Source organism: Triturus cristatus, chromosome 11 (assembly GCF_964204655.1).
Source record: "Triturus cristatus chromosome 11, aTriCri1.1, whole genome shotgun sequence".
In the NCBI taxonomy this organism is placed as follows: Eukaryota; Metazoa; Chordata; class Amphibia; order Caudata; family Salamandridae; genus Triturus; species Triturus cristatus.
The window spans coordinates 740,587,026-740,609,721 of record NC_140594.1 but is presented as its reverse complement, the minus strand read 5'-3'; the positions used below and the strand labels follow the sequence as shown (position 1 = coordinate 740,609,721).

At 47.5% G+C, this 22,696-nt stretch overlaps 1 protein-coding gene across 1 annotated transcript in view; it reads right to left on the bottom strand.

Moving 5' to 3' along the window:
- The window catches only part of CUL3 (cullin 3), a 611,025-nt gene that overhangs the window by 113,442 nt on the left and 474,887 nt on the right, over positions 1–22,696 (bottom strand). Inside the window, exon 14 of the mRNA XM_085634401.1 lies at positions 17,606–17,792. Coding sequence (XP_085490527.1) covers positions 17,606–17,792 — 187 coding nt within the window. The remainder of the gene's footprint in view (positions 1–17,605; positions 17,793–22,696) is intronic.

Below are 22,696 nucleotides of genomic sequence, written 5' to 3'. Positions count from 1 at the left end.
TGGAGGACAAGTAGGTTATCTGACATGAAGCCCACAATCAGGTTTAGGACCACTCACTGTAGAGACCATCTTGTCTGAAAGTTCTCCATGAAAACATCATGATAACAGAATTCCCATTATGCAATACTGGCCTCTTTCTGAGGCAGAGCTGTCTTGTCATTGGGATACTCTTGAGGTCTGACTTTAAAGAGAAGTCAGACTGCTAAGGTGAAAATCTGAGGGTCTAACTGGGGATAATGGTGGAGGGAGGATGTGGGCACCCAACACTAAGGTCAGGGTAGACACCCCCCCAGTCAGTAATATCTGAGCTATTCTACTTAGGAAGCCTGGAATTTAAGAAAAGCCACCAAGGACACTCATGACTGACATCAGCTATCAACTATCAAAGATGACATTTCTTAAATTGAAATATTCACGCAAGGTGCAACATGCAAGTGAACCCTTCCCATACCAGCACACAATTTCACTGAAGAATACATTACTTGTCTTCAGTAATGATCTTTCTGGCGGATATTCTAAGCTCAGATTCATCACCTTCTGAATCTCTGAGCAACCAGACTAGATCTTGAAAAATTGAAATCGCTCTCCCATGCGGACGAGCTGCACCATGGTTTTGACTTGCCTCTGAAATAAATTCTGGACATGAGGAGACACACTCACCCAAGGGCAAGGACATCTGTTTCCCATGGATTTTTCCACTCTCTCTGAGGTGGAGACTTGACTGACAAGTTTAATAAATGATGCATAAATAAAATAAATTTAAAAAAGGAAGACCACACCTTAGACTGGGGACATGCGAGGGGTTAGGTGAGGAATCTGCAGGTAGATGGTGCTTTCACCAGGAGGAATAGGTTACTTACCCTGTAAACATCTGTTTGTGGTACGTAGTGCTGTAGAATTACGTGCTCTGTGTACTCCTGCTATCTGGTGCTGGGCTTGGACGTGCACAATTTGTTTTTCTTTGAAGAAGTCTTAGGGTCACAAGGTGTCACAAGGACTGGTAATGAGAATGGGCATCGGCTCCATTGTTAGATTGTTTTCCACGTTTTCCACATTGCAGGAGAGGATGAAAATTGAGTTTAAGAAAAAGAAAAAAAAAAGACCATACAAAAGAGTAAGAAAAGGCATCTGCAACAACCCGAAGCTTTGGGGGAGGAGTGTAGGCACATGAATCTACAGCACTGCATGCCACTAACAGATGCTTACATGGTAAGTAACCTATTCCGCTTGGCATAGACTGTAAAGCAGTTCTCCTGTAAGCGGTGTGTAGCCAGAGGATATTGCACAGCACTGAAAAAGGCTACACAAGACAGTCTGGACAACTTTTGCTTGTTGGTGTGCTAATACATCCACACAGTTGTGTTTGGTAAATGTGTGTGTAATGGACCAAGTAGCTGCTTTACCTATATCAGCTATGGGAATGTTACAAAGGAGGGCCATGGAAGCCCCCTTTTTGCGGGTAGAGTGGGGCCTGGGTGGGACAGGCAGATGCCTTTTGGCTTTAGTGTAGCAAGCTGGAATGCACTTGACCAGCTATCCAGCTATGCCTGCTTTGGAGAAAGCAGGGCCCTTGTGTAGTTTAGTGTAGGGGATTAAGAGTTGGTGTGTCTTGCAAAACTGCTTAGTTCTATCAATGTAAAACATGAGGGCTCTTTTGACATCTGGTGCACGAGTGTGTGTGCGTGTGTGCGCGTGTGTGTGTGTGTGTGTGTGTAGAGGGGGGGGCTTCTCTTCCACGAAGTCTTGGTGAGGGAAGAACACTGGGAGCTCAACTCTCTTATTAAGGTGGAAGGGGGATACCACCTAAGGCAGAAGCTTGTGTACCTGGAAGAAAGGTTCCTCTAGGGTAAGAGCTTGAAGCTTGCTTACTCACCTGAGAGATGCTAAGGCAACTAGTAAGGAAACTTTCCAAGAGGGAAATTGTAGAGTGAGTCTGTGAAGGGATTGGAAGGGAGGACCCATGAGCCGATTTAGGACCACATTGAGGTTTCAAACGGGTCGGTGCGCACCCTGGTTTGGATAACTCAAAGTTCTTCCATAAAGGCTCTGATAACTGGGACCCTGAATAAAGAAGAATGCTCTCTATTTTGCAGGTGGGACTTTACTGTATTGATGGTGATCCCTAGATTGTGCAAGAGAGCTACGGTGGTCTGTGTGTGTGCGAGGCACTGATATCTGTTTGCACTCTTGATCAGCCAGTCGTCCAAGTAAGGGAACACGTGGATGCTACCCCTCTAGAGATGGGGGGGGCTATAACAGCAAGGCATTTTGTGAATAACCTGGGGCCCCTAGTAACCACGAAGGGCAGCTCTTTAAACTGAAAATGCTGATTACTTACCACAATTCACAGGTAGCAGCTTTGAAGAGGGTGGATTAGGATGCAGAAGGAAAATGCTACTTACCAGTATGCATCTGTTCTTGGCATGTAGAGCTGCAGAGTTGTACACTGTGTATAGATCGCCATCTGGTGTTGGGCTCGGATGCTTGCACTTTGTTGTTGTCTTGGAAGAGTCTTTTGTAGTCACGATATAGGTGACTCCTCCCTTGGGACGATTGTGCGCATGGGCATCGACTCCATCCTCCGATTGTTTTTCGCTATGATGGGAAATGATTGAGTCAGTAAGAGATAAAGCGATGTCCATGTGAATGTATCTAATTAAGATAGTACTGGAACAGATACAGGTTTCGGGGAGGCGGGTGGGCGTCTACAACTCTGCAGCTCTACATGCCAAGAACAGATGCATACTGGTAAGTAGCATTTTCTATTCGAGGCATATGAGCTGCAGATTGTACACTGTGCATAGACTGTACAGCAGTGTCTCCCCTAGCAGTGGTCACCTGTATCTGTTGCAGTGGTTTGAAAAAGTGTTAAGAACAGTTTGGCCTACGGAAACCTGTTGCTTAGCCTGCACGTCAACACAATAGTGTTTGGTGAAGGTGTGTGGTGTAGACCATGTTGCTGCTTTACAGATGTAATCTAGGGGAATGTTCTCTAAGAATGCAATAGAAGCCCCTAGTTTGCATGTGGAGGGCGCTCTAGGGGGGATTGTTAATGTGCGTTTAACCTTCTGGTAGCATATTTGAATGCATTTTACTACCCACCTAGCGATCCCAGCTTTGGAGAAAGGGTTACCTATATGAGGTGGTGAGAAGGCTACAAACAGTTGTTTTGTCTTTCTAAAGGTTTTAGTTCAGTCAATGTAATAAAGTAGGGCTCTTTTGACGTCAAGTGTGTGGAGAGCTCTCTCTGCTACAGAGTCTGGGTTTTGGAAAAACACCGGTAACTCAACTGCTTGGTTAAGATGAAAAGCAGAGATTACTTTGGGAAGGAATTCTGGATTTGTTCTAAGAACCACCTTGTTACGATGTATTTGTAAGAATGGTTCTTGTATGGTTAAAGCCTGGATCTCACTTACTCTCCTGAGAGAGGTAATTGCGACAAGGAAAGCTACTTTCCATGTGAGGAACTGCAGTTCACATTTGTGTAGAGGTTCAAATGGGGGACCTATGAGCCTGGTAAGAACAATGTTTAAATTCCACACCAGAGAGGGTGGCAGTCGGGGGGAATTATCCTTTTGAGGCCTTCCATCAATGCTTTAATTGCAGGTACTATAGTGAGAAGTGTTGTCTGTTTTGTAAATTAGCGACAAGTGCCGCTAGGTGTAATCCTATGGATGAATATGCTAGAGTACACCTTTGTAAGTGTAGTAAATAGCAAATTATGTCCTGGATTGAAGCATCCAGCGGATCGATGTTATTGTTATTGCAGTATATGACAAATCTTTTCCATTTTGCGGCATAGCAAGCTCTAGTAGTAGGGCGTCTGGCTTGTTTAATAATGTTCATACAGTCTGATGGAAGGTTAAGATAACGAACTCTAGGACTTCAGGAACCAGATCGCTAGATTCAGTTGACCTGGATCGGGGTGCCTTATGTCTCCATGGTTCTGCATTAGCAACGTTGGAGAGAGGCGTAGTTTTTGGTATGTAACTACTGAAAGTTCCAGCAGTGTTGTGAACCATGGTTGCCGTGCCCAAGTGGGAGCTACCAGGATCATCCTGGAGGACTTTTGTCTTAGCTTGCGTACTACTAGGGGAATCAGTGGGAGTGGCAGAAAAGAGTACGTAAATCTGCCTGACCAGTTCATCCATATTGCACTGACTTTGGACAACGGGTGTGGAAACCTGGGAGCGAATGTTGGGCATTTTGCATTTGTGTGAGTGGCGAACAGATCTATGTCTGGTTGACCCCACCTTTGGAAAAATGGTTGAAGAACTTGGGGATGAAGTTCCCATTCGTGTATCTGCTGTGTCTGTTGACTTAGCAGATCCGCAATCTGATTGTGAACTCCTGGAAGATGTTCTGCCAGAAGGTATATGTTTTGTGGAATGGCCCATCTCCAAATGTTTTGCGCCAGCTGAGATAGCTGCAAAGAATGTGCGCCTCCTTGTTTTTGTATGTAATGCATGGCTGTCATGTTGTCCGTCCGGACTAGAACAGCCTTGTGATGTAGATGTACTTGGAATGATTTTAAATCTAGAAAGATTGCCAGTAATTCTAGGTGATTGATGTGGAACACTTTTTGTTGACTGGTCCATTTGCCTTGGAGATGGGCTCCCCAGCCGGTGAGTGACGCGTCTGCTGTTAGCACTATCTGTGGAACGGGCTCTATGAACAGCCGCCCTTTGGAAAGCTTTTGTGTGTTCCACCACTGCAGAGAGCGATGTGTGCGGCTGTCCACCAACACCAGATCTGTAAGTTGTCCTTGAGCCCGGTTCCACTGACGTGCTAGGCATTCTTTTAAGGGGCGCATCTGAAGTCTTGCATGAGGTATGACAAAAATGCAAGAGGCCATCATTCCTATGAGTTGCATGACTACCCTTGCTGGGACTGAATGCTGTGGCTGAAATTTGGTGATTAGTGCTTGTATGCTGGTTATCCTGGCTGGATTGGGATATGCCAGAGCTTTGGAGGTATCCAATGTGGCCCCTAGATACTGATGTATGTGTTAGGGTTGAAGATGTGACTTGGTGTAGTTTACTGTGAATCCCAAGTCGTGTAGCAGCTGGATGGTTTGATGAGTGTGATGAACACACTGGTTGAATGACTTGACTTTTATCAGTCGTCGAGGTATAGAAAGACATGGATTTGTTGTCTTCAAGAGTGCTGCTACTACGGCAAGGCACTTTGTGAACACCCTGGGTGAGGTGGTCACCCCGAATGGAAGGACTTTGAACTAATAGTGTTGTCCGCCCACTATGAATCTTAGATACTTCCTGTGAGCAGGGTGTATGGGAATGTGGAAGTAGGCGTCCTTAACGTCTAATGTGGCAAGGAAGTCGTCTTGTTGAAGTAGTGGGAGGACCTGTTGAAGAGTGATCATGTGAAAATGATCAGACTGTTTGTAGAGATTGAGGGGTCTGAGGTAGAGTATTGGCCTTAGTGTGCCGTCCGTTTTGGGGATTAAGAAATGCAATGAGTACACCCCTGTTCCTTGATGCTGTAAGGGAACTAGTTCTATTTCCTGCTTTTGAAGCAGTGAGAGAACCTTTTGTTATACGAGTGTGGGATGTTCTGTGGACATTGGGCGCTGTTTGGGTGGTATGGTGGGTGGGGTTGCTGTAAGTTCCAGGCAGTAACCATACTGGATAATTTGTCTTACCCACTTGTCTGTAGTGATGGCATTCCCGACAGGTAGAAACTGTGATAGACTCCCTCCGACCGGGGTGGAATCGTCTGGGGGGAGTGGAGGGAAGTCATGTTTATTAGTGGGGGAGGCGCGAGTGTTATTGTTACCTCGGCCTCTCCCTTTGTTATTTCCCCTGTATTCGCCTCTAAAATATCCTCTGTTGGGGATATTTGCATGGTGTTTTTGTAGGAAGAGGAGGCGGTGTCTGGTTCGATATTTTTGGATGCTCCTCTATAGAAGGAGCGATGAAAGAAACTTCGTGTGGATGGAGACTGTAATGCCCCCATGGATTTAGCAGTCTCCGTGTCCTTTTTCATTTTCTCTAGAGTGGTGTCTACAGCCGGTCCAAAAAGTTGTTCTTGATTGAACAGCTGATTGAGGATAGTTGTCTGTACCTCCTGTTTGAAGCCTGAGATGCGTAACCAGGCACGTCGTCTGAGTAATACACTAGTGTTAATGGCTCTAGAAAATGTGTCAGCTGCATCAAAGGCACAGTTAATTGATGCATTGGTTATTAATTTGCCCTACTGGATTAAATCATTTGCCTTGGTAGCCTTGGTTTTATATTGGTCAGGTAAATGTTGTAATAGGCTTTCTAGTTGTTCATAGTGAGCCCTATCGTACCTAGCAAGTAATGTCTGTGTGTGTTGGCTATCCGCCAGTGATTAGCTGCTTGGGCAGCAACTCTCTTGCCGGAGGCATCTAACAACTTACTCTTTATCCGGAGGTGGCGCATCACCGGAGGTCTGAGAGTTGGCCCGTTTTCTAGCATTAGTTACTACTAGTGAGTCTAAAGGTAGTTGACCCTTGATGTAAGTGGGATCATCGGGAGCGGGTTTATATTTTTAGTCAATCCTGGGATTGAGAATACTCGCTCTCACAGGGTCCTTGAATATGTCAGGGGCATGTTTAATGACACCCTTTAGCATTGGCAGGGTTTGTACAGTTTTTTGTGACTGTTCAAAAGTGTCTAAAAGAAAGTCCTCATCTGCAGGGTCAGAATGCATCTGAACACCATGGTAGAGAGCAGCTCTATTTACAAGCTGACCAAAGCCAATATTGTCATCTGGGGGAGATGGCTTTGTTGCATATGCCTGGGGATCAGGGAGGTCTGGAGGATCTATTGGGTCATCATAATCGTCCCAATCATCCTGTGGTACGTCCGTGTCATCATCAGGGTCATTGTTGCCTCCCACACCCCTTAAATCATCATCATCCTGTGGTGATGGTGAGTGTGGTGGAAGGTTTGGAGAATGTGGAGGAGAGACAGGCTTAGGAGGAAGAACAGGAGAAGAGGGTGGTATAGGTGAAGTGGCACAGTCTTTTCTCTTCACAGGCACTGGACTGTCTGGTGTGTCCAGCTTCCTCTTCTTGTGTGGAACAGCAGCCACATGTCCTGTTTTGGGGTCCATGTGGAGAGTTTTTTGTTTTGGATCAATAGAATACGGTTGAAAAAGTTCTTCTTGTTGGGTAACCGCTTTCAGCACCGATTTTTTCGGGTCGAGCGGGGTTTGGATTTCTGCTCCGAGGCCTTGGGAGGTGGTTTGGGGTCCTTCGGCTTGGCTGTGGAGGCGGAAATCTTTATCGGGTCTGATGTCTTTTCTTTCGGCGTGGAAGTGGTCGGTGCCGACATCTTTTTGGGATTAGGCTGCGCTCCCGTCTTCGGTGCCGAAGGCGCCTGCGGGACACTGAGATATGGCTTGCTCGGTCCCGAGCCACCGGAAGGCTTGTCCCTTATCTTCAGAGCCGGGGGCGGAGCTTCTGAAGCTTGTTTTCTGTCGCGACTGGGGCCAATAGGCGAAGTCTTGACAAGGGCCTTCTTTTTTTCGGGTGGAGTTGGGGTAGGGGCAATTGTACTCACTCGCTGACCAGAAGTGATGTGGTCGTCTGAGTTCCGAGTCGTCTGCTTCAGACACGATTTCCAGGTCCTCAGAATCCTCCTCTGGGACATCGGGCCTTCATCGAAGATGTCCACCGGTACCGGAGCTGTTTGCTGCGCCATGATGTGTCGTCGGGCCCTGCGATCACGGATGGTCTTTTTGGATCTGGAAGAGGGGCAGGCCTGGCAATTGTTCTCACCGTGTTCAGGCGAGAGACACAGGTTACAGACCTTGTGGTGGTCACAGTGTGGGAAATCAGCTCCATACTGGGGGCATTTTTTAAATGGAGTCCTTTCCATTAGCTGTAGGCCCAAATGGCGTTGATAGGCCCAGCGGCCCGTGTCGACGACTGGAATCGAGTAGTTGAGGTGCGCGTCGAAAATCGCGCGATCGAAAACAATACCGTCGAGTTTTAGATAGCTTGCGCGTCGAAAAGGTTTGGATAATATGGTGCCGAACCGCAGCGCAGAAGTTACATCCGAACAATCTGAGGGTGGAGTCGATGCCCATGCGTACTATCGCCCAAGGGAGGAGTCACCTATCTCGTGACTACAAAAGACTCTTCCAAGACAACAAAGTGCAAGCATCCGTTCCCAAAACCAGATGGCGATCTATGCACAGTGTACAATCTGCAGCTCATATGCCTCGAACATAGGTGTTAATAGCGGTCATGAATGCACCTTGCTGGAGCAGGGGTATGATGTCTTGTAGCGTGACCATGAGTGTCCTGTCCTTCTTGGGGATAAGGAAGTATAGGGAGTACCCCCCCCCCCCCCGCCCCCTTTGCCATGCTGAAGTGGTGTCACCGTCTCTTTTGCCACTTTGATGATGAGCGCCTGTACCTCCTCCGGAAGTAGGCAGTGGTGTTCTGGGGAGAGGGTGTGTGTCAAGATGTGGCCCATCCATTATCATGACCTTCATGAAGTTATAAGAGGCAAAAGTCAGCCCGAAGGGTAGGACTGCAAATTGACAGAGCGTTGAGCTTGCCACAAAAGACAGGCACTTCCAGCAAGACTGCAGTATTAGTGTAGCAAAATGTGTCCTGCAGTAGATTGACACCATTCCATTTCAATAAAATGCTCAAAGAAGTCGGCAGGATGATTTGGAACCACCATTTGCACCATCTCCCACAAGATATGGGAGCGACTGGCCAAATGGCATATCCTCTTAGTGAGATAAAGAGCCTGTCTGCCTGTATAGAAGAGGCTTGTTTCCCTTTACTTTAATCTACTTCAACTGATGGAAGGGAAAGAGTTAGGCTTTTTTTAGGAGGAAGTTGAAGCTTGTACAACAAGATTCTCAAGGGAAGGGTGAGCAGTCAAGAACTTCAGATCTCCTTGCGCAGAAAATAATTATGGTCAACTTAGAGATACACCTTAGAAGTAGAAGCTGGTTAGCTCCATGCGACGAAGATGAGGTCCATCAAAGCTTTGTTGAACACAAACAAATGCTCCAGGAAAGAGGATGCAGATTGCAGGATTTCAGTGAGAAGATTTGCTTTGTTTTCCTCAATGTATTAGGGCTTCTCCTCAGTAGTGGGCGAGAGGAGCAAAGGACACTCCAGGTCTACCTCCGGAGAGGAATCTAGGCCGTTGTCATTGTTCAGGGCCAAATACTCAGCAATGTCTGTGTTCATGGGGAGAACACTGCCTGATTTGCTGTGGGCATCCTCTTCATCAAATTAGGACTATGTTAGGAATCTGAACGTGGTCAGAATCCAATATATCATCAGGCAACCAAAATACTCAAGAAGCAAGGGTATGATTCAGGATTCTTCCTCAATTCCCTGATGCACTTTAGATCTTGATACAATCAAAATGGCCTACACCTTTGGAAAGTTCAACATATTTTGCATCTGATCCAAAGTCTGCTCATATGACAGATCTGTCACTGAGGCAACTGATATGGCCTCTCGTGTCCAAGGAGGAGCCTCAGATGCCATGATGATGTCGAAATGAGGCAAAACAGTGTCGACCTGTGCCGTAGTATGAGATGCTGGAAGAATCTGGGTAAAAGTCCTGAAATTTCCTTGGGACCAGAAGAAGCTGAAATGGAATAACAGATGGCCAGCACAGCCTGGCTGAAGCCTGAGACCTGAGCAGGGTTAGGGCGAGGCACCAGAAACTACAGAAAGGCAAAACTGGACTCCAGGCACGGTGCTGGTGTGTCAACCAATTCAGGCACAGATTGCACGTTCACTAAGAGAGGCTTTGAAGAAGAAGTTATTGAGGCCAGGGTGGGGTAAAAATGCCACCAAATGGAAGACCTCCCCCTCCCGTGAGATCAATGTTGAGAAGTGGAAGAATTCTTCTTTTGGTGGTGTGTGGGACGACTTGCATTTGGAGGCCACCTGCTTCTAACACATACCTGTAGTTAGTGAATGAGATGGAAACCTGGATCAGTGAAGGGCTAGCTTGTCACAGGGCTCGAAAAATCCACTCGCCCGCTCGCATTTGCGAGTCAGATTCAAAAAGGAAGAGCTATTATTAGGCTCTACTCTCCCTTTTTGACGAGTAGGAAGACAAACTGACACTTGACCTCTGCCTCTGAAAGCAGAGCAAATGTGACAAAATAGCAAGATTTAAAGGCATCTTTATTGCTCACAAAGTGAATGAGCAATAAAAATGCTTTTAATCTTGTTAACTTGTCACATTTTCTCAGCTTTCAGAGTCAGAGGTCAAGTGCATTTCAGTTAGGTCGAGTAGATGTTTCACGTTACTAGACCTGCAGGTCTAGTGCAATTTTTTTGATTTTTTGATCCCTGTGTCAGCATGGGTCACAACATGAAGAGCTTCACTTCTTGTTCCCCGATAGCTTTGGCATAAGTGATTCAGAATTTCGCATATGACTGGGGTTCGTGTTTGGGCCCCAAGTACTAGTGGTATATGTCATCTAGGTCCAAGATCAACATTGGTTTGTTGTAAGAATGCAACACTTAAGCTCTGAAACCTTTGGGGGAGACATTCTGCACAGGAAAATACAATAAGGAATATGCTACTTACCAGTATGCATCTGTTCTTGGCATGTAGAGCTGCAGTTCTACACACTGTGCATAGATCGCCATCTGGTGCTGGGCCCGGATGTTTGCACTTGTTTTTGTCTTGGAAAGTGTTTGGAAGTCACGAGGTATGTGACTGCTCCTTTGGATCACAGAGCGCATGGGCATCCCTGCTGTTTTTAGCCAGCAGGGAAATGATGGAGCTTAGTAAGAAACAGGAAAGATGCCCATGTGTGGTGTATCTAAGTAAGATAATACTGGAACAGATAAAGGTAGCCGGGGAGGTGGGTGGGCGTGTGTAGATCTGCAGCTCTACATGCCAAGAACAGATGCATACTGGTAAGTAGCATATTCCGTTCGAGGCATATGAGCTGCAGATTACTCACTGTGCATAGATTGTAAAGCAGTATCCACTCCTAGCGGCGACCACCAGTATCGGTTGCAGTAGTTTGAAAAAGTGTTTTGAGTACAGCCTGGCCCACACTAGCCTGTTTAGTTTGCACATCAACACAATAGTGTTTTGTGAATGTGTGCGGTGTAGACCATGTAGCTGCTCTGCAGACATCATCTAAAGGAATGTTTCCTAAAAATGCCATTGAAGCCCCTATCTTTCGTATAGAGTGGGCTTTAGGAGGAACAGATAATGTACGTTTTGCTTTGTGGTAACAAATCTGCATGCATTTGACAATCCACCTAGCTATCTCAGATTTTGAAATGGGGTTGCCTTTGTGTGGTGGTGAGAAAGACACGAATAGTTGCTTGGTCTTACAAAAGGGTTTTGTTCTCTCTATGTAGTAGAGTAGTGCTCTTTTGACACCTAACTGTAAAGAGCTCTTTCTGCGACTGTTTGTGGCTGCGAGAAGAATACAGGCAGCTCTACAGATTGATTGAGGTGGAAGGGAGAAATGACTTTAGGGAGGAATTTAGGATTAGTTCGGAGAACAACTTTATTAAGATGCATCTGGAGAAAGGGTTCTTGAATGGTTAGTGCTTGTAGTTCACTAACTCTTCGTAGAGAAGTAATGACTACGAGGAAAGCAGTTTTCCATGTTAAGAATTGGAGCTCACATTTATGTAGAGGTTCAAATGGAGGCCCCATTAGTCTTGTGAGAACGATGTTTAAATTACACACAGGGGAAGGTGGCACTCTGGGGGGAATTCTTCTCTTGAGTCCCTCCATAAAGGCCTTTATGGCAGGTACTCTGAAAAGTGAGAGATGCTGTCTACTTTGTAGATATGCTGCTATGGCAGCAAGATGCAGTCTGATAGAGGTATAGGCTAGGTTGCATCTTTGGAGGTGTAATAAGTAGCCTATGATGTGTTAGAGAGACACATCTAGGGGATTAGTGTCGCTGTTATGGCAGTATACTACGAATCTCTTCCACTTGGCTGCATAGCATGCTCTAGTGGTAGGCCGTCTTGCTTCTTTGATGACGTTCATACAGTCAGGAGGAAGGTTAAGGTAACCAAATTCTAGGACTTCAGGAGCCAGATTGCTAGGTTGAGCTGAGCTGGGTCTGGGTGTTGGATCTCTCCATGGTTCTGGGTTAAGAGGAGTAGTTTTTGGTGCGGAACTACTGAGAGTTCCAGCAGTGTGGTGTACCATGGCTGTCTGGCCCAAGTTGGAGCAACTAGGATGAGCGTTAATGAGTGTTGCTGTAGTTTGCGCACCACTAGCGGAATGAGTGGGAGAGGCGGAAAAGCGTACGTAAATCTGTCTGACCAGTTCATCCATATCGCATTGCCTTTGGACAATGGGCGAGGATACCTGGCGGCGAAGTTTGGGCATTTGGCGTTTTCTTGGGTGGCGAAGAGGTCTATCTGTGGTTGCCCCCAAATCTGAAAAAACGGTTGAAACACTTGTGGATGAAGTACACACTCGTGGATTTGTTCTGTTTGACGGCTCAGGAGATCGGCTATTGTGTTTTGGACTCCTGGGACATGTTGGGCTAGGAGAAAAATGTTCTGAGGTATAGCCCAACACCATAGGCTCTGTGCAAGCTGAGAGAGCTGCAGAGAGTGTGTCCCGCCTTGTTTATGGATACAATACATGGCTGTCATGTTGTCGGTGCGGACTAAGACAGTCTTGCCTGATATTTGGTTTTGAAATGCTTTTAAGACTAGGGATATGGCTAGTAACTCCAAGTGGTTGATGTGGAGTAACTTTTGTTGAGGTGTCCACTTGCCCTGCATGGCGTGATGTAGTAGGTGAGCTCCCCAGCGGGAGAGCTGTGTCCGCTGTCAGGACTATTTGAGAAACTGGCTCGAGGAACGGTTGCCCTTTGGAAAGGTTCTTGGTGTTCCACCACTGCAGAGAGCGATGGGTACGACTGTCTACCAACACAAGATCTGTTAGCTGACCTTGAGCCTGGTTCCATTGGCGTGCTAAGCACTCTTGGAGAGGACGTATCTGGAGTCTTGCATGAGGCACTATGAATATGCAAGAGGCCATCATCCCAATGAGTTGCATGAACTCTCGAGCTGGAAGAGAGTGTTGCGGTTGGAATCTGGTGAGAAGAGCTTGGAGGCTCGCTATACGGGCAGGACTGGGGTAGGCGAGCGCTCTTGAGGTGCCTATTGTGGCACCGAGGTATTGTTGCGTGTGGGACGGTTGCATCTGGGACTTGGCGTGATTTATTGTGAACCCCAGGTCGTGAAGTTGTTGAATAGTGGCGTGAGTGTGTTGTACACACTGATTGTACGATTTGGCTTTTATAAACCAGTCGTCTAGATATGGGAAGACATGTATGGGTTGTCTCCTTAGGTGTGCTGCCACTACTGCTAGGCACTTGGTAAACACTCTTGGTGCTGTGGTGACTCCAAATGGGAGTACTTTGAATTGGTAGCGCTGACCGTCCACTACGAATCTGAGATATTTTCTGTGAGCGCTGTGAATGGGAATGTGGAAATAGGCGTCCTTGAGGTCTAGAGTAGCAAGGAAGTCGCCCTGGGAAAGCAGAGGGAGGACCTGCTGAAGTGTGACCAAGTGGAAGTGGTCTGAATGTATGTATAGGTTTAGGGGTCTAAGGTCTAAAATAGGCCTTAGAGATCCGTCCTTTTTTGGTATGAGAAAATAGAGGGAGTAGACTTCCTTGTTTTGTTGGTGCAGGGGAACTGGTTCTTTTGCACTTTTTTGTAGGAGGGAGATTACCTCCTGCTTTAACAGTAACAAATTTTCTTGTGAAATTAGATGGTGTTTGGGTGGTATGTTGGCGGGGGGGGGGTGTAGATGTTAGTTCGAGACAGTAGCCTGATTGAATGATTTCGTGGACCCACCTGTCTGAAGTGATGTTTATCCAGGCAGGGAGAAATTGGTGGAGTCTTCCCCCGACTGGAGTGGACTAATCGGGGGGAAGTGGAGGGAAGTCATGGGGTAGGTGTGGAGGCAGAGCGGGAGTTGCTGTTTTTGCCTCTGCCTTTGCGGTTATTCCCCCTGTAACCACCCCTTTGGTAACCTCTAGTAAAGGTGGATTGTGCGGGAGCTTTGTAAGAGGTTGAGGTGCTATCAGAGGAGTAGCCTCGATGGGTGCTTCTAAAGGATGAGCGACGAAAGGACCGTCTGGGATCTTGCGATTGCAAGGCTCCCATAGATTTGGCGGTGTCTGTATCCTTCTTCATTTTCTCGAGGGATACGTCTACATTGGGGCCAAATAGGTGTTGCTCTTCAAAAAGGCTGATTGAGTATAGAACTCTGTACTTCGGGTTTATAACCTGATATACGCCAACAGGCATCCCTGCACAAAAGGACACTGGTGTTGATTGCCCTTGAGGCGGTATCTGCTGCATCTAGGGCACAGCGGATGGAGGTGTTAGGGATGGTCTTACCCTCTTGGATTAGTTCACTGGCCTGTTTTTATATTTATCAGGGAGGTGCTGCATTATGGACTCAAGCTCGTCATAATGTGCCCTGTCATACCTGGCTAGGAGCGCTTGGGTGTTAGCAATGCGCCAAATATTTGCTGCCTGTGATGCTGTGCGTTTGCCAGAGGCGTCTAGGAGTTTTGATTCCTTGTCTGGTGGTGGTGCGTCACCTGACGTTTGGGAATTTGCTCTCTTCCTGGCATTAGAGACTACTAGGGAGTCTAGTGGTGCGGGGCCCTTAATGTATACTGGGTCAGTAGGGGCAGCTTTATATTTCTTTTCTATTCTTGGGTTGATGACCCGAGCTCTGACGGGGTCTTTAAAGATCTCTGGTGCGTGCTTAATGATCCCTGTAAGCATGGACAGTGTTGAGGTGGACCTTTGTGTGCTATCAAAGGTATCCATAAGAAAATCCTCCTCTACTGGGTCTGAATGCAGGGCCACCCCATGGTATTGGGCAGCTTTTTGAAGGAGCTGGTTGAATCCGATATGGGAGGGGGGGGGGAATAAATATTGTCTTGTGGGGTGTAAAGGACATCTGGGACACTGTAATCATCCCAGGGGTCAGAGGAGCCAGTAGGAGTAGGGTCCCCAAGGGGTTGATCGTCCACACCTCCCCCTGCATCATCTGCGGTGTTATCATCATCATTATCTATTGGGGTAGGTGATGGTGTGGGAGAGTGGTGTGGTGGAGGAGGAGGAAGGGGAGAAGAAATGGAGAGGTAGCACAGTCTCTCTACTTTGGTGACGTGCGGGCGCAGGCATTTCTAGTGGTCTTTTCTTGATGCTGAGCATTAAATGACCAGTCTAGGATCCTTCATTAAAGTCTTTTGGGTAGGATCTGGACGAAACAGTTCATCTGTGGAAGACAGATTCTTCGGAGCCGAGGGCTTCGGTGCCATAAGTTTTTTGGGCGTCGACTCGGTAGCAGTTCTAGGCTTGGAACAGTATAGTTTTGAAGTGTCTTTATCAGTTGGAACCGGTTGCTGTTTTTTCGGTTCCGAGGTCTTTGGCTTGAAGTATCGGGGCCATTCGGCGGGCGTTTTTTAGTTGGATCCGAGGGTGTTGTCGGTGCCAAGGAACTGGTGCTAGCCTTCGACGCCGAGTGCTTCGATGTGGGAGCAGCGGTCGGCGTGGATGACGCCTTTTTCCTTCGGACGTTGCTTTTCGGTACCAGGGGCAGGCTGACTCGAGCCCGAGTTGCCTAAAGGCTTACTAGGCTTCTTTACCGGGCCCAAAGGCGGGGCATGGGAAGCAGTGTCTCGGCGTGCACCTGGGCCCGAAGGTGGAAGTGGTACTGAAGCCTTTTTTGATGGCGTGGGGGGTGGGGGGGTGGGTTGGTCGGGGTTGACGTCTGTACTCACGGCCCTTTGAGCTGAAGTGATGTCTTCGACGTCGGAATCATCTGCTTCGGAGGCGCTGATGATGGCTTCCTCGACTCAACCCTGCTCCGGAACATCGACACCCTCTTGAAAGATGTCTTCTGGGATCGGAGATGACGAGCGTGCCATTGAGCTAGTCGGTCCCGTATGGTCTTTTTGGAGCGGAAGGAGGCACAAGCTGGACAGTCTCTGGCCTCGTGCACCAGTGAGAGGCAGAGGTTGCACACCTCATGTAGGTCGGTGTGGGGAAACTTCGACCCACATAGAGGACACTTTTTAAATGGCGTCCTTTCCATGAGGCAGAGATGAGGCCCGGGTAGGCCCGAAGGCCTTTGTCGACGACCGGAATCGAAGACTTCGAAGTTGAAGGGTCGCGTGTGGCTGAAAACGCGAACGAAAGCAGTTGAGATGGGAAGGATTGCGCGTCGAAAGAGAAAATCGCTAACGGTTCCGAACTGGAACACGAGAACACATCCGAGCCCGATGGCGGAAAAAAACAATCTGAGGATGGAGCCGATGCCCATGCGCACTACGATCCAAAGGAGGAGTCACATACCTAGTGACTTCCAAAGACTTTCCAAGACAAAAACAAGTGCAAACATCCGGGCCCAACACCAGATGGCGATCTATGCACAGTGTGTAATCTGCAGCTCATATGCCTCGAACACAGCATTTTGAAGAAAAAGTTCATAAGAGAGAAACTACTGGTCTGTATAGAAGGGAATGGAAAAAAAAAGAAAGGGCATCAGTGCACTGATCTGGCACTCCTACGTCATGTCTGGGGTTGGTTTTGAAGTAGAGTTGGAGTCGTGGTTCCACTTATCAAGGCAGGAGAGCGATTTCAACTTTCCAGATGCAAGATACAGGTGGTTAGAAATATCCATCAGAAAAAGACAGTTACTGGTTATCTGAATATGTGAGCAAAACAGCTTCAGAAGATGTTCTGTGTGAGGGGCAGGTGGAATCCTAAGTGTGGTCTTAAGCCCAAGGTGTGGGTTTCAGAGGGCCCTGGAGAAGACTGCTCTCTCCGAAGCTAGTCATTAGTTGACACATACACCCCTCGGGTCAACTGGAGGGTCCGCCATGCTTGCAGTCTGCTTACATCCCTTCGATGTCTGATGCACTGTCTAGACTGTCACTCAGGAACGTCTGAGAGCTACAACCTGTAAAACGCCCACCATCTGCTTCGTAGGTGCGGAATGGTCTTTATACAGAGGCTGAATAGGCAGACTTGTTGTGGTCCCTTTAAAGTCAGACGTTCCAGACCTGATGCTGGTCAGACCAAGGGAACTTATCTCAGTTGAGGAAGAGCTGAAAGAAGTTTCCTCCATAACCTCCCCTCACACAAGTCATTCATACGAGCTTATCCTGGGAATTTTCTTTACAATTTAGATGCAAAGGGTCGGACATATGAAAAAGGTTGTCTGATTCTATAGCTTCCCGTTCTGATGTCCTGACATCAACGTCTTCATCTTTTATAATGCAGCGGTACAGTATAGGACTTTAAGAGATGTTCAACCATAATGGAAGAAGAAAATAATCTAAGGCGGAGTCTGTGTCTAGCTGCTTTGTGGGTTTCAGGAGAAGTATCAAAAGTCACCTTGAAACAGAATTCTTTTCTTTGGAGGCGAAAAACACAATTTGCAACATCCACACCCAATGCTAAAAGGTAGAACTTTGCAGAGCCTGTGATCTACAGCAGCATATGCTGAAATCTAGCTGCTCTAAAAATGGTCTTTTAGGTAACTGAAACATTTGCATTCAATGGCTAGAAGTAATATAAATTGGTACCAACCGGTTTGTATCTTAACCCTATGCAGTTTGGAGGTGAACTGGTCATTTACTGTAAATACATGACCATTTTCTATCTCTTTTGACTTTGGCTCCTTTGTAAGAACTCGTTGCGTAGGTTTGCCACATGCCAAAGACTGTAGTGCCCGCACTAGCTCTCTTTCTGGTATATCCGTTTCTTGTTGAATTTCCTAAAAGTACAACACAAAGTGGTTTTTATATATTTTAACAAGAATACTACTAAACCAGACAAAAAGAACGTTCACAATGTAATTGAACTTGTTAATACACCCTTGTGGAAAAATACTACTGAGTACTAAATATAAAACAATGCATCTTGAAAGGACATTTGTGTTTAATGACAGCAAATGTTCTTCCAAAACACATTTGCAGATACTTTGATTTTACAACTACCACCACAGAATTACAGGACCGTCCTCGGCAAAAAAGGCTATTTACTTACCTGCAATGCAAGACTCAAGAGACTCCTCGTTTACTCTCCTAATTTAAGACAATCTTTTTTTTTTTATTATTATTATATATACCCATGGAAATCCAGTTACAGTACTTATATCCATTCTTACATACAGAATAAGGCAGAGCATTAAGTTTATAAAATATATACACAAAGGCTCTTATAAATATTATCAGAATTAGGTATGGCATTATCATAAATACAATCAATATTATAAACACTGGCTAAAACCGTCAGATAGAGCCGCAGAATAACAGTTCCGAAGTACATATATTACAGTGATATACACGTAGTTTAGAGTGCATCCCAAACTCCTCCATTTCTTGTCCTGCAAGGGCATCCCATGTTCTTTCTCTACCTAGCGATAGGTGACCAAATTGCCCCCCCCCCCCCGAGTTTCCTAGTCTCCCTACCCCTGCACGCGTATAGTGCGGTCTCTTGATTATATATCCCCAAAAGACGTGCTAGCCATATTTGAAAGCTGCGATTATAATCCTAAAAACGGCTGTACAAATAAATACAAAATATTTCTCTATAGTAGCCAGGCCAATACAACTATCATAGCCCATAAGCATCAGGGTAGGGGATAAATTAATCCTGCGTCCTAGCAGCCCTTCCCAAAAGCCCACCCCCTCGTTCTTTAGAGACAGCAGCATGTGAACATGTGCACTATCGTTGCGGGCCCTTCCCCGTACCTTGGGCAGGTATCATCTGCTCTCTTGCCCTAACTAAAAAGCTTGGCGGGGTAAAATACAGATTGAACAAAGTTTTATAATGTTGTGTCTTAAGATTGGTTGAATAAAATGTTTTGGCCGCTAATAACAAAGCCATGTAAACATCCACATCAGGGTCGTTCAGTTTCCCAGCCCAATTAGTTTCGCTCCTCTCTAGATCGTCTGGGATGCTTTTTAGCAGTATACTATAAATTTTATTTATCCTGTTGCCCCTCTATGTAAATATCTCCAGTAGTGGAATTTTTTCGGGTGGTACTGCCAGTCTACGACTAGCAAAAAATTCTCAAATCTGTACATATTTAAAATATTCCCTAGCAGGGATCCCATAATCCTGTTGCAGGGCAGCGAAGGGGCGTAACTGACCTGACACATATAGAGCTCCTATCGTTATTAGGCCTAGTTGTTCCCACTGCCTTTCTATATTATCATTGAAAGGGTGCGGAAAGACATGCGATCGCCACAGTGGGGTGTAGCGATTAATTTTTGGGATTCCCATAGCCTTACTCACCCTGGTCCATATTTCCCAGACACTACGCACTAACTTAAATCGCACCTTCTTGTAGTAGCTTGGCTCCACCTGACGCAATAGCAGTCCCTAAGTATCCCTCCCTAAAATAGGTTCATATATTGTTGGAATCCTGCCTTTCCTTTCCTCCTCTGTCTCTTTGCTTGAAGCCAAGCAAAATAAAATCTACATCTGGTGTAAAAGGCTCGCCCAGTGATAAAATCAATCAATCAGTGAATTTGTAAAGCGCGCTACTTCCCCGTGAGGGTCTCAAGGCGCTAGGGGGTGGGGGGGTTGGGGATGGTGCTGCTACTGCTCGAAGAGCCAGGTCTTGAGGAGCCTTCTAAAGGTGAGCAGGTACTGTGTCTGCCGTAGATGGGTGGGGAGGGTGTTCCAGGTTTTTGCAGCGAGGAAGGAGAAGGATCTGCCGCCGGAGGTTGTTCGTTGGATGCGCGGGACGCCGGCAAGGGCGAGGCTGGCGGAGCGGAGCTGGCGGGCGGGGGTGTAAAAGTTGAGTCTGTCGTTCAGGTATGCTGGTCCGGTGTTGTGGAGTGCTTTGTGTGCGTGGGTGAGGAGTTTGAAGGTGATCCTCTTGTTGATGGGGAGCCAGTGCAGGTCTCTGAGGTGGGGGGGAGATGTGGCTGCGGCTGGGGACGTTGAGGATCAGTCGGGCTGAGGCGTTCGGAATGCGTTGTAGTCGTCACAGGTGTTTGGCCGGGATTCCTGCGTAGAGTGCGTTGCCGTAGTCTAGCCTGCTGCTGACGAGGGCTTGGGTCACTGTTCTTGTTTCGGTCGGGATCCACTTGTAGATACTGCGACACATGCGGAGGGTGTTGTAGCAGGAGGAGGAGATGGCGTTGACCTGCTTCGACATGGAGAGGGAGGAGTCGAGGATGAATCCTAGGTTGCGTGCGTGGTTCGTGGGTGTTGGAGCTGCTCCCAGTGCAGTCGGCCACCAGGATTCGTCCCAAGCAGAGGGGGTGGAACCTACGATGAGGACCTCCGTCTTGTCCGAGTTCAGTTTCAGATGGCTGTTCCTCATCCACTCGGTGACGGCCTTCATTACCTCGTGGAGGTTGGTCTTGGCGGTGTGCGGGTCCTTGGTGAGGGAAAGGATGAGCTGGGTGTCGTCGGCGTAGGAGATGATGTTCAGGTTCTGCTGGCGGGCCACTTGTGCGAGGGGGGCCATGTAGACATTGAACAGGGTCGGGCTGCGGGATGAGCTCTGGGGTACGCCGCAGATGATGTCGGTGGCTTCAGATCGGAAGGGCGGGAGGCGGACTCTCTGGGTTCTGCCGGAGAGGAAGGACGTGGTCCAGTCCAGGGCCTCTTCTGGATTCCGGCTTCTTGGAGGCGTGTTTTTAGTGTGCTGTGGCAGACCGTGTCGAAAGCAGCAGACAGGTCCAGGAGGGTGAGGGCTGAGGTTTCGCCGTTGTCTAGCTGGCGCCTGATGTCGTCAGCGGCGGCGATAAGGGCAGTCTCGGGGCTGTGGTTGCGTCTGAATCCGGACTGGGATGGTTCTAGGATGCTGTTGTCCTCGAGGTGGCGTGTCAGCTGCATGTTGGCGATTTTCTCGATGACCTTCGCCGGGAAGGGGAGCAGGGAGATGGGCCGCAAGTTCTTGAGGTCTTTGGGGTCCGCCTTGGGTTTCTTGAGGAGGGCGTCGATTTCGGCGTTCTTCCAGCTTTCCAGGAATGTCGCTGTGTCGAAGGAGATGTTGATGATCTTTCGCAGATGGGGTGCGATGGTTGCGTCAGCTTTGTTGAAAACGTGGTGTGGGCAGGGGTCTGATGGAGATCCTGAGTGGATGGAGTTCATGACCTTGCGTGTCTCTTCGTCGTTGACGTGGGACCAGGAGGTCAGCTGGTTGGTGCTGGTGGCGTTCGGGGTGTGGTCTGTTGTGGTCGGGGCGGATGAGGAGTTGAAGCTGTAATGGATGTCGGCGATCTTGCGATGGAAGGTGGTGGCCAGGGAGTCGCACAGATCCTGCGATGGCGGGATGTTGTTGGGTGTTGGCGCTGGGGTTGGAGAGTTCCTTCACTATGTTGAAAAGTTCTTTGCTGTTGTGTGCGTTGTTATCCATTCGGGCTTTGAAGGACAATCTCTTGGCTGTTCTGATGAGGTGATGTCGTCTGCGGGTGGCGTCCTTGTGGGCTGCGTGGCTGTCTGGTGCGCGGTCGTGGAGCCATTTCTTCTCCAGCTTCCGGCATGTTTGTTTGGAGATCTGGAGTTCTTCAGTGAATCAGGCGGCTTTCTTGATGGGGTGGTTGATGGAGGGTTTCTTGATCGGGGCGAGGGTGTTGACGCAGTCGTTGATCCACTGTCTGAAGTTTCGGGCGGCGGCGTCTGTGTCGGTGGGTGGGTTCTGGATGAGGGTGGAGGTCAGCTGGTCTTCGGTAACTTTGCTTCAGCAGCGGCGAGGCAGCTGTTGGGTGCGGTGGTGCGTGGTTGGTTTCTTGAAGGTGAAGTGGATATGATATTAGGAAACGCAAGCTCACCCTGTGGGAGTGTCAGTATTTTAGGGAACGTCTGACTTTTCCGTATTGCCAAGTGAAATGTGAAAACATGGCTTCTAGTGCGAACAGACTAGAGCGAAACATACAAGATTTTTGGCAGCATTGTCATTTTTAAAACCTTTCCTCGCAAATAACAGATAAGTGCAACCCGTTTATCCTTTTAAGGTCTGTAGATATTGTTTTTATCAGAGGGTTAAAGTTAATCTTAACTATTGTGTCTATTTTCGAACTAATACAGACCCCCAGATAAGTAGCATTTTCTACACGCCGAGGATCATTAAAGATTATATTATTCATGCCTCTTATCAATGTTTTACCTTCGTTCAATGAATAGCCTGATGCCTGCCCATATTCTTTAGCAATAACCGCGGCTTCCCTGACTGCATCGGTCAAGTTGGTGGTTAAAATGGCAATGTCATCTGCCTAAGCCAGGATCTTGGTTTCAAAACCTCTAAAAACAATTGGTTTGATGTCCTGGCTTCCTAAAAAAAATTCTAGCAGAGGGTTTATATACAGAGCAAATAAAATAGGGGAGCAAGGGCATCCGTGTCTAGTCCCCCTTGATATTAAAATACTATCTGACTCTCTTCCCATCAATTGTAAATGGGCTCTAGGATCGGAGTACATTGCTTTAATGGCCCTGATGAATCGTGGTCCAAAGCCTTTTAGCTCCAATAGCCCCCACAAGAACCTCCAGGCCACCCGATCAAACTTTTTTCGGCATCGAGGAGGATCATGGCCATCTGTCCTCCCGTTGCAGCCTGGATATCGAACAGTGTTATAACCCGCCTGATGTGTTCGGCTGCCCCTTTCCTGGGAATAAATCCATGCTGCCCGGGCGAGACCAGATGACCAATAACCCTCC